Source organism: Musca autumnalis, unplaced genomic scaffold, assembly GCF_047663935.1.
Source record: "Musca autumnalis isolate F117 unplaced genomic scaffold, ASM4766393v1 scaffold_1, whole genome shotgun sequence".
NCBI classification, from domain to species: domain Eukaryota; kingdom Metazoa; phylum Arthropoda; class Insecta; order Diptera; family Muscidae; genus Musca; species Musca autumnalis.
The window spans coordinates 216,766,906-216,780,391 of NW_027411644.1; the positions used below are offsets into that span (position 1 = coordinate 216,766,906).

The 13,486-nt window shown below is 36.7% G+C and overlaps 1 protein-coding gene across 3 annotated transcripts in view; it reads left to right on the top strand.

Annotated features, from left to right (window-relative positions):
- Positions 1–13,486, top strand: part of gukh (NHS actin remodeling regulator GUK-holder) — a 288,940-nt gene that overhangs the window by 189,551 nt on the left and 85,903 nt on the right. For all 3 annotated transcript variants that reach the window (XM_073960171.1, XM_073960170.1, XM_073960172.1), the window contains exon 2: positions 13,021–13,409. In XM_073960171.1, the coding sequence (XP_073816272.1) occupies positions 13,021–13,409 (389 nt within the window). The remainder of the gene's footprint in view (positions 1–13,020; positions 13,410–13,486) is intronic.

Genomic DNA, 13,486 nt, shown 5'->3' on the forward strand with positions numbered 1-13,486 from the left:
TGGCCTAAAGATCAAGAACGTGGTGGTGATGGCGATTGCTACTACCTACCTAGTCACGCAGCAGCTGAAGGCAAGCTGTTTTCTTTAATGGTGGCAGTGTCATTTAAAGTTTTGTATTTTTTCGGCCAAATTTTTTTTTTGTGCCGTATAGACGACGTCAGGAAGAACACAAATGCTACAACTGCAGTAGATGACAGCAAAACAAGAAACGGGAATATGGAATGGCCGCCAGAGAACTGCGTAAGTAGCTGTTTTTGACACTCATAAGCCACATGCTAAAAAACAAGCATATGTGCGGCTTGCTACTCTAAAAAATGAGTGCATGTGTTGCTTGCCATTCTCAAAATATGTACGAGTGTGGCTAGCCACTTAAAAAATAAGTTATTTATAAATAGATATTTTTTGACACTTGCGTATGCTTTGCCAAGTAGTTTTAAATACCCAATAACATTTTCTGTTTTACTTTTTTGCTCATCACACATCAAGTATTGTTTTCAACCCTTGTAATTCAACCCATTGTCTCGTGCTTCGAGAGAGTGAGAGCTAAGATCATTTTCTAACACTGATTTTCAAACGTTAAAAGAATATGCAAAAGCACACATAACATTCCAAGCAAATAAAGAAAAGCACACACAAACGAAACAACAACAAATAGAATTGTTTATTTTTTGTAATGTTGTGTGTGTGCTTCCACTTGATGATTGACTTGGAAAACTATCTACGATTGCGAGTTTTGTAACAGTGCAAAATACGATGGACACTTGTTTTACTTATTACGCACAAGCAACGGTCTTAATGCGTCGTAAGTGTTTTTTGTGGTGGTGGAAAAAATACGGAGTGCAAGAAAACAATTGTATTAAAAAGTAAACGACTCAAAAAACTTGTGTGCGCTCAAGTGGCTTCCGAAGGCAACTGACTTGTTGATGATCTCTGATGGCCGCTACAAATGTAGAAAACACTGCAGTATGCATAGATAAAGAAATATGGAAAAGAGAAAAAGAGCATCAATCATCTGAGAGCTATGGTAAAATTGCACAGCACAACACGCACACGTAACCAATTTTTTGGTGACACTTATTGCTGGTTGCCTTCTTTTTTCAAAATTTTGTTGCAAATTGTTTGCCATCATTTTCAAATTTTCGAATGATTTTCTTCATGGCTTGACAAAATAAATAGGAATGGATATTAGCAGTCATGTTGGGGGAGCGGAGATTCCAGTCATCATCACAGCAGTCTGTGTGACATTGCCCCAGCCACTTGGTTTAATCCATTAAAAAAAGAAGACAAAAATGTCACAGTGCCATAAAAATTAACATGAAATGTGTCCAAATAAATTTCTTGCCTCAGACTTTGCGAACTTGTTTCTTTGGAGAAAGGTGAAATTTGGACAAGTGGAGGGAATCAATAAAAGGTTAGCTAAACATTCCCAAGTCCTAGGAACTCAAATGTAGATTTTATACAGCCTGTCCCAGTCGGAGGAGACTAAACCAAAGGTGATGAAGAAATTCATTAAACTACGACACACTCAGGAATAGTAAGACGTTGCTTGGAAACACTATTGTCCATAAGAAGGGATATACACTAGGGTGGGGCGATTTCTGATTCTTGGGATTGCTGTCAGCTTGCGACTACAATTATGCTCTTAGTATTGGATCGGACATCTCAATGGTTTGGCTATTAAACGTGACAAAAATGGTGAATTTTCTTTGTGACCATGAAAAATAATTTTTTTCTAAGTAATATGTTCAGTGAAATTATAGCCCGAGACTACACTTTTTTCAGTTGCAATTAATTGTAATTCGAGAATTCTATTTGTAATTCGTAACATGTCATTTTTAATTCGAGAGTTCCATTTGTTATTCGAATTATTTCACTTGTACTTTGAATTATTCTATTTGTAATTCGAATTATTTCATTTGTAATTCGAATCCTTTTATTTGTAATTCGAAAAACTCAGATATTAAATCAAACCCAAAAATGTTTTCTAATTTTTTTCCTTTTTTCGAATTACAAATGGAATAATTAATAAATTTCAAAATTTTCCTTCAATTTCAAAATTATTAATAATTTTCTCCACATTTATTTTCATTGCATTTTATAATAAATCTTCATACAAAGACCTCACCCCATTGCTATAAATGAATGAGTGAAAGAAAATAGTTTTTCTTCAATTGCCTGCCATGTGACCCTAATTGTTAATAATAGCATACAAAGCACTGCTTTTATTTTCATCATGAGTTTGCACAAGATAATCCGCAACCTCTCCCGCACTTAATATTATGCAAGACCTTGAATGCATTGCAGAATTAGTCCAAGAAAATTAAACGAAAAACAGACTGCAGTGACAGCAAAAATTTCACAAAAATTATTCATTTGAAATATGAACCATATGCTGAAATAAAATAGCTAAACAAAGAATTATGAATTTGCTGCGAAATTAAATACATTTGTGTAGAATGTAGAATCTCTTCTTGATTGTTCTTAAGAAATTGAAAGAAAATATGTGCGCACAAATGAAGCAAAGCACATGCAATAGAAATGCCCCATAATGGAAACAAGGAAATTAAAAACGTTTTTTTTACAACATATGAGGTGGGTATGTAAAGCTATAAATATATAACACAACTTAAGCTGTGTTGGGTCTGATCGATATTGATACGATAATGGTTTGTAGAAACCTTAGGATGTATATAGTGGCGATGTTATGGACTCCTTTGGACTCAACACTTTTGAGACACTGTCCTAAAAATGCCCTATTTCCCCTAAATGCAATTTTTGGGGGTTTAAACGTAATTTCCTGCAATTATTGGTTTTAAGCGGACACTGAGGCACCAGTGGAACGTATTAACATATTCCGATTGTACTCAAACTTTGGCAATCTTAAAATCTAACAAAGCTAAACACTTTAGAGGGGTGCCGCATAAAAAAATCCGACATCGATTTTTTCCCTTTTAGTTAAAACCAGTCTACGGAATACCTGCGTTCGAGTCTCAGCAACTATGCAGGGCTGGTAAAAACCCTCAGTCACAGCAAACCAAATGTCGGATGCCCGACACATCTGCATCTGGTAGATACACTAGAATTTGTAAATTATGGACCAAATCGGTCACCCCCTTCAAGAGTTGTAGTGCACAACATTTTTCCGAACATTTTTGATCTTTTGTGGGGGAGGTACCTGAAGTAGTTGACCGATATAGCTTATCTTCGAACTTAAACTAAGCTTGGACACAAAATATAACAAACGCCAAAATTTGGACCGAATCGGCAGATCCGTTCGTGAGTTATCTTGCGCTTCAACCAATACACACCTTTCACGCTATTTTCTCAGGAAGTATGGACTTGTCCCTGATGAAACTTGTACCGTCGTATGGGGGTAGAGAATACATGTTGTTACAACAACAAAAAATCAAAGCGATTCGAGAGCATGTCCTAAACTGAACTTGTGACGACAAAAGTCACTTCGTTTGTTTTTGTTCCCACTTATTGTTGTTGTTATTGTATTTTGAATTATATGTGTTGAATTATATAATTGAATTCGTAAATAAATCCTACTAAGAAACACGTGGTTTTTCTGAAATGGGATAGGTACCCCAATGGCACGTGGTTTTTTGTTAAATTATTTAAACTTATTTTTGGGTAATAAGTACCGACTGTTTTCCTATAAAAGGACCAGAGGAAATCGAAAGGGGTTGGGTCAGTGTTCGAAGAAAGTCGAAGTAACAAGTGCGAGAATTTAACCGAGTGTAATCAAATAGCTACAGATAACCAGGTGAGTCAGAGTGGTGATACTTAATTCATTGCAGATTCCTTGAAGTGTCCGCAACTCTTGGAACTCCGTCGCGTACTCTTGCCCATATTCCTTGAAGTGTTCGTAACTCTTGGAACTCCTTCGCGTACCCTTGCCCATATTCCTTGAAGTGTTCGTAACTCTAGGAACTCCTTCGCGTATCCTTGCCCAGATTCCTTGAAGAGTTCGTAACTCTTGGAATTCCCTCGCGTACTCTTGCCCGGATTCCTTGAAGTGTTCGTAACTCTTGGAACTCGCGTATTCTTGCCCAGATTACTTGAAGTGTTCGCAACTCTTGGAACTCGTGTACTCTTGCCCAGATTCCTTGAAGTGTTCGCAACTCTTGGAACTCGTGTACTCTTGCCCGGATTCCTTGAAGTGTTCGCAACTCTTGGAACTCCCTCGCGTATCCTTGCTCAGATTCCTTGAAGTGTTCGCAACTCTTGGAACTCGTGTACTCTTGCCCAGATTCCTTGAAGTGTTCGCAACTCTTGGAACTCCCTCGCATATTGTTGCTCAGATTCCTTGAAGTGTTCGCAGCTCTTGGAACTCGTGTACTCTTGCCCAGATTCCTTGAAGTGTTCGCAGCTCTTGGAACTCCCTCGCGTATCCTTGCCCATCTCTTGGATCTCCGTGAAACCTTTGCAGGTTCCATGAAGTGTTCTTAACTCTTGGAACCCCCATCCTCGTATGTCCTCTTCCCCCCTCGTCCAGTTAGTCAAGTAGTTCGGAGAACTTATCCACGTCTCCTGCGAAGCCAACAGAAACCTTGCCCATATCTATCGTTTAGCCCATACTTCCACGACAACGTGTCTGGAGGAGGACCCGACCGGTGGCCGAACTTATCCAGGTCACCCAACAGGTCGGTATAGACGGAGAACTTATCCAGGTGTCCCACACAACCAATATCCGGAATCTACTCGGGTCTCCCGTCGAGACTGGACTGCCGACGAAGAGCGGAGAGGTGAACTTATCCAGGTCACCCCGAACGAGCGGCCGGAACTCTACCTTTGAATATACTTGATAATTTATACTTGTGTACTCCTTAAAAGAAAAACGAAATAATAAAAACAGAGTTGATTAAAAACCAACAAGAAATCCGTGTTATCACTCTCTCGGTCTTTCCACTTACAAATTTCTGTGGCAGACTCTGGACCTCCGCGAGCTATCCCAGCAACCGGAGAGAACTTGTCGTTACAAACTTTTCCGAAATTTTGTGTGGGAGGTACCCGAAAGGGTAACATATTGGAACCTCATCTAAGTCTGGTAGAAAATGGTGATAATATTAGCATATGATAGTCAAGAAGGCTCCCGACTGCCTTTAATATCTCCATATAATCTTTGCAAAAAAATGTGTTAAGTTCTGGTATCTTTTATTGGACATACCTGCTGGACGCACTGCCGTGTAAAACGTTTAGCATAGCCCACATGTTATGTCACATAAAACAAAAACAACAGAAAACATGCCGACTAAGTAAGTAGATTACGTTTTATGATGATTAAATTCTTAGGAATAACTGCAATTATTTATGGTTCAATGATCGGCGGCTGAGACAAATGCAGCAGAGTCAGTATTTCTCCATTCAAAGACTTAAAGCTGCCATCCATCCACCCATTCTAGGTATCCAAGAAAGAGTAAAAAAATAATAAAAATATTGTAATAGGAAACTTCCCTTCAAAAACCTCATATGAGGAAAACGGATATGTGTTTTTAGTGCAGTGCATAACGGTAAAATTAATGTGCCATTTATATCAATTGATGATGCTTATGGAGCTTATGCTTGCAGCAGCTAAATCAGCAACAACAACATCATTACCATCATCATCATCGCCATAACACGTTTTATGTTGTCAATTTGTAACGTGCTATATGCGCATGCGCTTGCGTAGTAGTGTCGTTGTTTGTCTATGTGCTGTTCTGCCTCCTATTTGCCGTTATGACAAACCACTTTTGCATTTTGCTTCCTTAGCCACCATTATGACTTGTGGCTGCCTATCTTTAGTTAATTGGCCTGTAGCCAAGATGTCTCTTCCATGGGAGCAAAAGGTAATCCTCCCTACATACTTCCTCCCCTCTTCTTTGGGGCCAAATACAAATACATATCTGACAAACAAACTAAATTTTGATTTAATTGTTTTCAAGTTATCGTCGTCATCATCAGCATTACTGTTGTCAGCCATCCTGCTGGGCCTTGCCTTGACGCAGCATTTGCCGCTTAAGTGTCATAATGGACATTTAACTTAATTAGCTGGTCACCGCCAGCCAGCCAACCAACCAATCAGCCACGATCACTACAACAATGTGCGGTTGCTTGTTGTGGGGCTTCATGTGGCGCGTTGTGTCGCATTACGCATTGAACTAATGATGCAAAAAGGCTTCCTTTGTGAAAATGGTGAATGGATGACTGGTTGGCTGGCTGGGATGTGGGGTTATGTTATGTTGCATGGTTTTGGTTATACGCCTGGTTACTGATTGTCGCCAAGAAGGAAACAAATTACATTTGTCGTATATGCATGCTTGGTTTGGACAAGCCAAAAACATTGCATAAAAATGCCAATTTACAGAATGAAATGAAAAAGAAAAAAAATGAAAAATCACGTTTTGTTTGCTTTGAGGATTTCTGCTCCAACACTTAGGAATAAAAATTTCATCAATCATGCCTGACATATCTTTCATGTTTGAACACTTTTCCTGTTGCTGCGAGTGAGCAGCAACTACGCATTTTTAGCTTCATGCTGAATATAATTTTTGTTAATGCTTAAAGGGAAATAAAGTAACTGTTTGGTACCAAAGAGAGGCAACTTTTTTTAATTATGAGGGTTATATTTTTGATACTTGCCACATTGAGCAAATATTTGCCAAAAAGTGTCAAATGTGACGAGCAAGTATTATGCAAAGGCAAACAAGAACACAAGTAATTTTAGGAAAACAATGAAGTGAATGAATATTTACGTTGTAATTGGAGATGATCAATCTCAGTGGTAGATTGTCATTGTTGCGGCAGGAGTTGTGTAAGTCTTGCATAACTAAGATCACACGCCCACATCACGGATTGCTTCGAGCAATGTTGATTGGAAAGAGATGCATCTTTTTTCCCAGTGGGTCTTCAAGCTTTAGAGAGAATTTGGGTAGGTTTTCAGAGCTACAGATAGTTCTTCAGCTGGGAATTTTGATTTACTCTCCGAGGCAAATTTTAAGCTTCCATCAAACATCGTCTTCAAGGTCAAAATAATTTTATCCCAGCCAGCATTTTTTGAAATTTTCAATCAAATTCGGGTCTTTATGGATTTAAAATTGAACTCTTTTTCATCATTATAGTCAGTTTCGAGTCCCTTTCCTTAATCAGTTTTTGATCACCAAAAGGATTCTTAAAAGACTCCGGAATCTGATTTTTCAAAAAAAAAAAAAAAACATCTTCCAAATGCTGGCTGGGATATTTTTTCTCTGGTTTTGGTCTATAAATATAGATATGAAAGCGTTCACAATTCAAGCAAACAACCAACTACACAAATTGTACCTCAGATGTCAGTAAACAACTCCTCTGGCCTCTATTCTGGCCTCTGTGACTATTCATAAGCTACCCAGACTTCTATAGTGCTTTACACATCTTTCTCTGGCCCCCTTATGACTCTTCTTAAACTATCCGATCCTCTATGAAGGTCTTCTTCTCAACTTCTTATATACTATTCGGACCTCTATAAAGCTGCTCATAAAATAATTTGCCTAATCTAGAGCTCCTTATATCCTTTTCGGGACTCCTTATGTTTTTTCATAAGCTATCCGGAACTCTATAGAGCTCCTCAACGCCTTCTCTGTCCTCCTTTTAAATCATTAATTTTTTTAATAATATTTTTCCAAGGACTTTAAGACCAAGAAGCGTGGATTTTTTAAATTATATTTTTCCAAGGACTTTCAGACCAAGAAGCGTGGATTTTTTAATTATATTTTTCCAAGGACATTCAGACCAAGATGCGTGGATTTTTTAATTATATTTTTCCAAGGACATTCAGACCAAGATGCGTGGATTTTTTAATTATATTTTTCCAAGGACATTCAGACCAAGATGCGTGGATTTTTTAATTATATTTTTCCAAGGACATTCAGACCAAGATGCGTGGATTTTTTAATTATATTTTTCCAAGGACATTCAGACCAAGATGCGTGGATTTTTTAATTATATTTTCCCAAGCAGCGTGGATTTTTTAATTATATTTTTCCAAGGACATTCAGACCAAGAAGCGTGGATTTTTTAATTCAATTTTTCCAAGGACATTCAGACCAAGAAGCGTGGATTTTTTAATTATATTTTCCCAAGGACTTTCAGACCAAGAAGCGTGGATTTTTTAATTATATTTTTCCAAGGACTTTCAGACCAAGAAGCGTGGATTTTTTAATTATATTTTTCCAAGGACTTTCAAGAAGCGTGGATTTTTTAATTATATTTTTCCAAGGACTTTCAAGAAGCGTGGATTTTTTAATTATATTTTTCCAAGGACTTTCAAGAAGCGTGGATTTTTTAATTATATTTTTCCAAGGACTTTCAAGAAGCGTGGATTTTTTAATTATATTTTTCCAAGGACTTTCAAGAAGCGTGGATTTTTTAATTATATTTTTCCAAGGACTTTCAAGAAGCGTGGATTTTTTAATTATATTTTTCCAAGGACTTTCAAGAAGCGTGGATTTTTTAATTATATTTTTCCAAGGACTTTCAAGAAGCGTGGATTTTTTTAATTATATTTTTCCAAGGACTTTCAAGATGCGTGGATTTTTTAATTATATTTTTCCAAGGACTTTCAAGAAGCGTGGATTTTTTAATTATATTTTTCCAAGGACTTTCAAGAAGCGTGGATTTTTTAATTATATTTTTCCAAGGACTTTCAAGAAGCGTGGATTTTTTAATAATATTTTTCCAAGGACTTTCAAGAAGCGTGGATTTTTTAATTCAATTTTTCCAAGGACTTTCAAGAAGCGTGGATTTTTTAATTCAATTTTTCCAAGGACTTTCAGACCAAGAAGTTGATTTTTTAATTCAATTTTTCCAAGGACTTTCAGACCAAGAAGCGTGGATTTTTTAATTCAATTTTTCCAAGGACTTTCAGACCAAAAAGCGTGGATTTTTTAATTCAATTTTTCCAAGGACTTTCAGACCAAGAAGCGTGGATTTTTTAATTCAATTTTTCCAAGGACTTTCAGACCAAGAAACGTGGATTTTTTAATTCAATTTTTCCAAGGACTTTCAGACCAAGAAACGTGGATTTTTTAATTCAATTTTTCCAAGGACTTTCAGACCTAGAAGCGTGGATTTTTTAATTAAATTTTTCCAAGGACTTTCAGACCAAGAAGCGTGGATTTTTTAATTCAATTTTTCCAAGGACTTTCAGACCAAGAAGCGTGGATTTTTAATTCAATTTTTCCAAGGACTTTCAGACCAAGAAACGTGGATTTTTTAATTCAATTTTTCCAAGGACTTTCAGACCAAGAAGTGGATTTTTTTATTCAATTTTTTCAAGGACTTTCAGACCAAGAAGCGTGGATTTTTTAATTCAATTTTTCCAAGGACTTTCAGACCAAGAAATGTGGATTTTTTTAATTATATTTTTCCAAGGACATTCAGACCAAGAAACGTGGATTTTTTAATTATATTTTTTCCAAGGACTTTCAGACCAAGAAACTTGGATTTTTTAATTATATTTTTCCAAAGACTTCCAGACCAAGAAGCGTGGATTTTTTAATTATATTTTTTCCAAGGACTTTCAGACCAAGAAACGTGGATTTTTTAATTATATTTTTTCCAAGGACTCATAGAGCTCCTCATAAAACATTCTGCCCTGAATAGTTCCAGCCTTTTGATAGCTCCCTATTTACTATTCTGCCCTCTATAGTGCTACTCATAAAATATTCAGCCATCTTAAGCTCCTCATATCCTTCTCGGATTTGTTTATAGAGTTGTTCAGACCCTCCTCATTAACTATTTGTACATCTAGAAAACTCATCATAAAACATTCTAACGTTTTGAGCTCCTCACATTCCTCTCTCAAACACTGATGGCTCTTTATATACTAGTTCTTTTAGTTCCTTTACTTACCTTAGGTTACCATTTTTACCATTTGTTACAATTTTTAACCTGCAAAGCGTTCCATAAACCCAAAAAGTGTAAAAACTGGAAGCAATTTTTAAGAGAGTGAGAGAGGAGAGAGAGCAAAAATGCTTTTCTCTTCTACCACAGGCTACCAGACCAATTTCCTCAGGTTAAAAATGGTAGAACTGATTTTTCGACATTTGTTTGACGATTATTTAACAATGAAGAAAAAAATGAACAAAATCAGAAGAAAAAGGCGAACGCTGACAAAATTAAAAACAGTAAAATAAAAGAAGAAAAATTAGTTTTTATGTTTCTCTTTGACATTGCTACCAGATCTACCATTTTTCCTTTACTTTTCTGGTAAAACTGCTCATGAGAGAGCAATTTTGACAGTTTTCTCTTTTAGCACTTTTACCATTAAAAAGGAAAGGAACAAAGCTACTGTAAGCACCTCTATGGAGCTGCTAAAACATTTCTAGAGTTCCTCACATCCTCCTCATTTGGCCTCTTTATGCCTCTTCATAAACCATTCGGTAATATATAGGGGTCCTTATAAGAACTTCTGCCCTCTTGAGCCCTTCAAATCCTCCTCTGGCTCTCTGGTAGTTCTTTATTCACTATTCAATCCATCTGCACCTTTATCAAGCTCCTCACAACCTCTTTTAGCCTTCTTATGAATCCTCATAATATATCTGCATCTTTATAGAATACTGAATACAGAGCTACCAGAGAGCCGGAGGAGGATTTGAAGACCTCAAGATATGAGAAGTTTTTCATAAAGCATTCAGAAATTTTGAGTTTTTAACATCCACCTCTGGCCTTCTGATGGCTCCTCATTAACTATTCGAAGCTCTTCATACCGTAATCTGTCCTCTGGAGATCATTATATTTCACTCTGGCTTCCCTATGGTTCTGCATAAGGTATTTGGACCAGGCAGGCAGCTCAAGTTTGAACATGGGCTATATCGGTCCACGAAATAGTATAGCCCCCATATAACGGTACCACCCGATTTGAGGTATTTTGACAACATTTCAGACCGAATTAGGTATAATTTGGTCGAAAAACTTATCTACCAAAAATTATGGACAAAGGGTCATATTTTGGTATAGCCCCCATATAACTGTACCACCCGATTTCAGGAATTTTGACGTTTTTTGCCCACATTTTCAGACCGAATTTGCTACAAATTAGTATTTGAGGGTTCCAAAAGGTCAAAAAACTTATATATCAACGAATTTTGCACATAGGTCCATTTTTTAGTATAGCATCCATATAACGGTACATCCCGATTTTTCAGTATTTTTAAGGTTTAAGCCTCATTATGACTGGAACTTGGTATTTTGTCTCCGTTGTGGTTACTAAACATTCCTGCTGAGAATTGTTGGTACAGGCCCATGTTGTGATATAGCCCCCATAGAACGATACCTCCGGATTTTGGAAATTTCGAAAGTTTTATCCTTGGGGATATATGTGGATTTCAGGTAGAAAATGAAACCTATAACAATATTTTGTCAGAGAATTGTCGGTACATGTCCAAGTTTTGATATAGGCTCCATAGAACGGTACTCGATTTTCGGTATTTCCAAGGGTTTAGCCTCATTATGGCATAATATATATTATATTATTATTATATTTTGTTTCCGTTAGGGTTAATAAACATGATCATGATATATGTTCATACAATATTTTGACAGAGAATTGTCGAACTGTACCGTCCGATCTTCGATATTTTTAAGTTTCAGCCACATCATCCAAACGAAGTTACGGACATCTTATTTCAATATAATGTATGGTCGAGGGTATAAAAATGTCGGTCCGGCAGAACTTTATAATCTCAATATGAATTAAATCCCTTTTCTGATTTGTCCATTTCCCTGAGACATTCTATTTAACATTCTTAACTAACAATATTGTGCATTATTTGACCCCTTGAAGAGTCTCTTGAAAGGACTGCAGTTATTTTACGACAGAAGAAGACAACAACGACACTTACAGAAGCTAGTTTAGCTGTCAGTTACGTTAATGGGAGCAATGTTTCGGCTAGCATGAAAGTAATGAAAAGCCAGTCTCCCTTAGGCTGTCGTTTTTTGCAAATAGTAGAAATGAAAAAAATAGAATGAAAGACAGCTCAAACAACAGGATAAACGACAACAAGCAAAATAGCAGAAGAGACACAAAAAAGTCCAATAGAACGCTTATTGCATGCAATACGCTCAAGACATCCATCCCTTTGTCTAGCAAAAAAAAACGTTATGTACTTTTTGCTGGACATTGGACACATCATGAAATGTTCGGTAGTTTATTTAGTTTTGTTTGTGTGTGTTTTTTGCTGCTTTGTGTGTGCGCGTTTTTTGCTGCATAGAAATTAGTTCATGTTGGAAATGAAATGCTTTTTTTTTCAAGTTCTTTTTATGATATTTTTCATGTTTTTTTTTAAGTTTTATGTACAGCAAAATGTGGTGTCATTGGATAAAAGGATTCTATACAACAACTTCAGCATGGAGTAAAGAGATAAATAACATTATCCAAAGGATTGGATATTGAAATTTAATTTTAAAAATAATTAAGTTTCTATTAAAGAAAATTAAAAATCACAAAAAAGTGGTCCAGGGAAAAACTCCCCCCAAAAGTTCATTTGAGAAATTATGGCCATCTAGCCTTTCACCCTCTAGGCTTTGAACATGGGCATATTTCTAACCAATAATTGTTTTATATAAAGACAAACTCTACAATTATCAATAGTTATATGTGAGTGAGTGACCCAAGTACTGAAATTATAGCATAATAACAGTCATAACTAAGCCAGACCGGAGCGATTAAAAGTTTTGTAATTTCCATACGGAAAAAAAACAAATGAGTCATTTAGGTGCCCAGCACGACAACAGATAATCCACAACTTGTTGCAATTTGTAACTGAATGCAAAAAAAAACAACTTAATTGACTTTGGAGCAAGTCAACCAACCTCTAAACCCCCACCCCCAGCATTGACTTTAAATCCATTTAAAACGTTGATTCATTCAATTATTTATTTGTTTTATTTACTTTTTTCACAATTCCTCATTCCCTGCGAACATAAAATTTAATATTTTTATCTTTTTTTTTCTTTTTCTCTTCCATTTCCTTTTTCATTGCCATGCGGAACCTACAGCGGAAAGCGACCTTTTAACATTCGCACAACGTAAACAACACTACGAAAGTGACAAGTCATATCGCAAGGAACTCTTCACCAGCGACACTCGACCGCACAGTGTACGTGTCCTCTATGAAGAAGCCGGCAAAGTGACCCCACCCCCAACACCAGCCACTGGCCTGTCGGCGGCATCCACTGCCGTCGGCTCACCCACCACCACACCATTTGATATTTTATCAGCCGATGGCAGCAATGAAGCAACGCTATTGGGAGAAGATCCGACGGCGTCAAATGGTGGAGCAAATCTCTTAACTGCTGGCAGTGATGATGATTTGTTCGTTTGTTCGTTTGGCAATTCCAAGCGTAAGATGCGTAAACGTATTGATGCTGAAATTGAAATAAGATTGGTAAGTTGAATTGAAAAGCAAAAAAAAAAAAAACAACAAATTGATTTTTACAAAATTTATTAGCTTGTCCAGCAGCA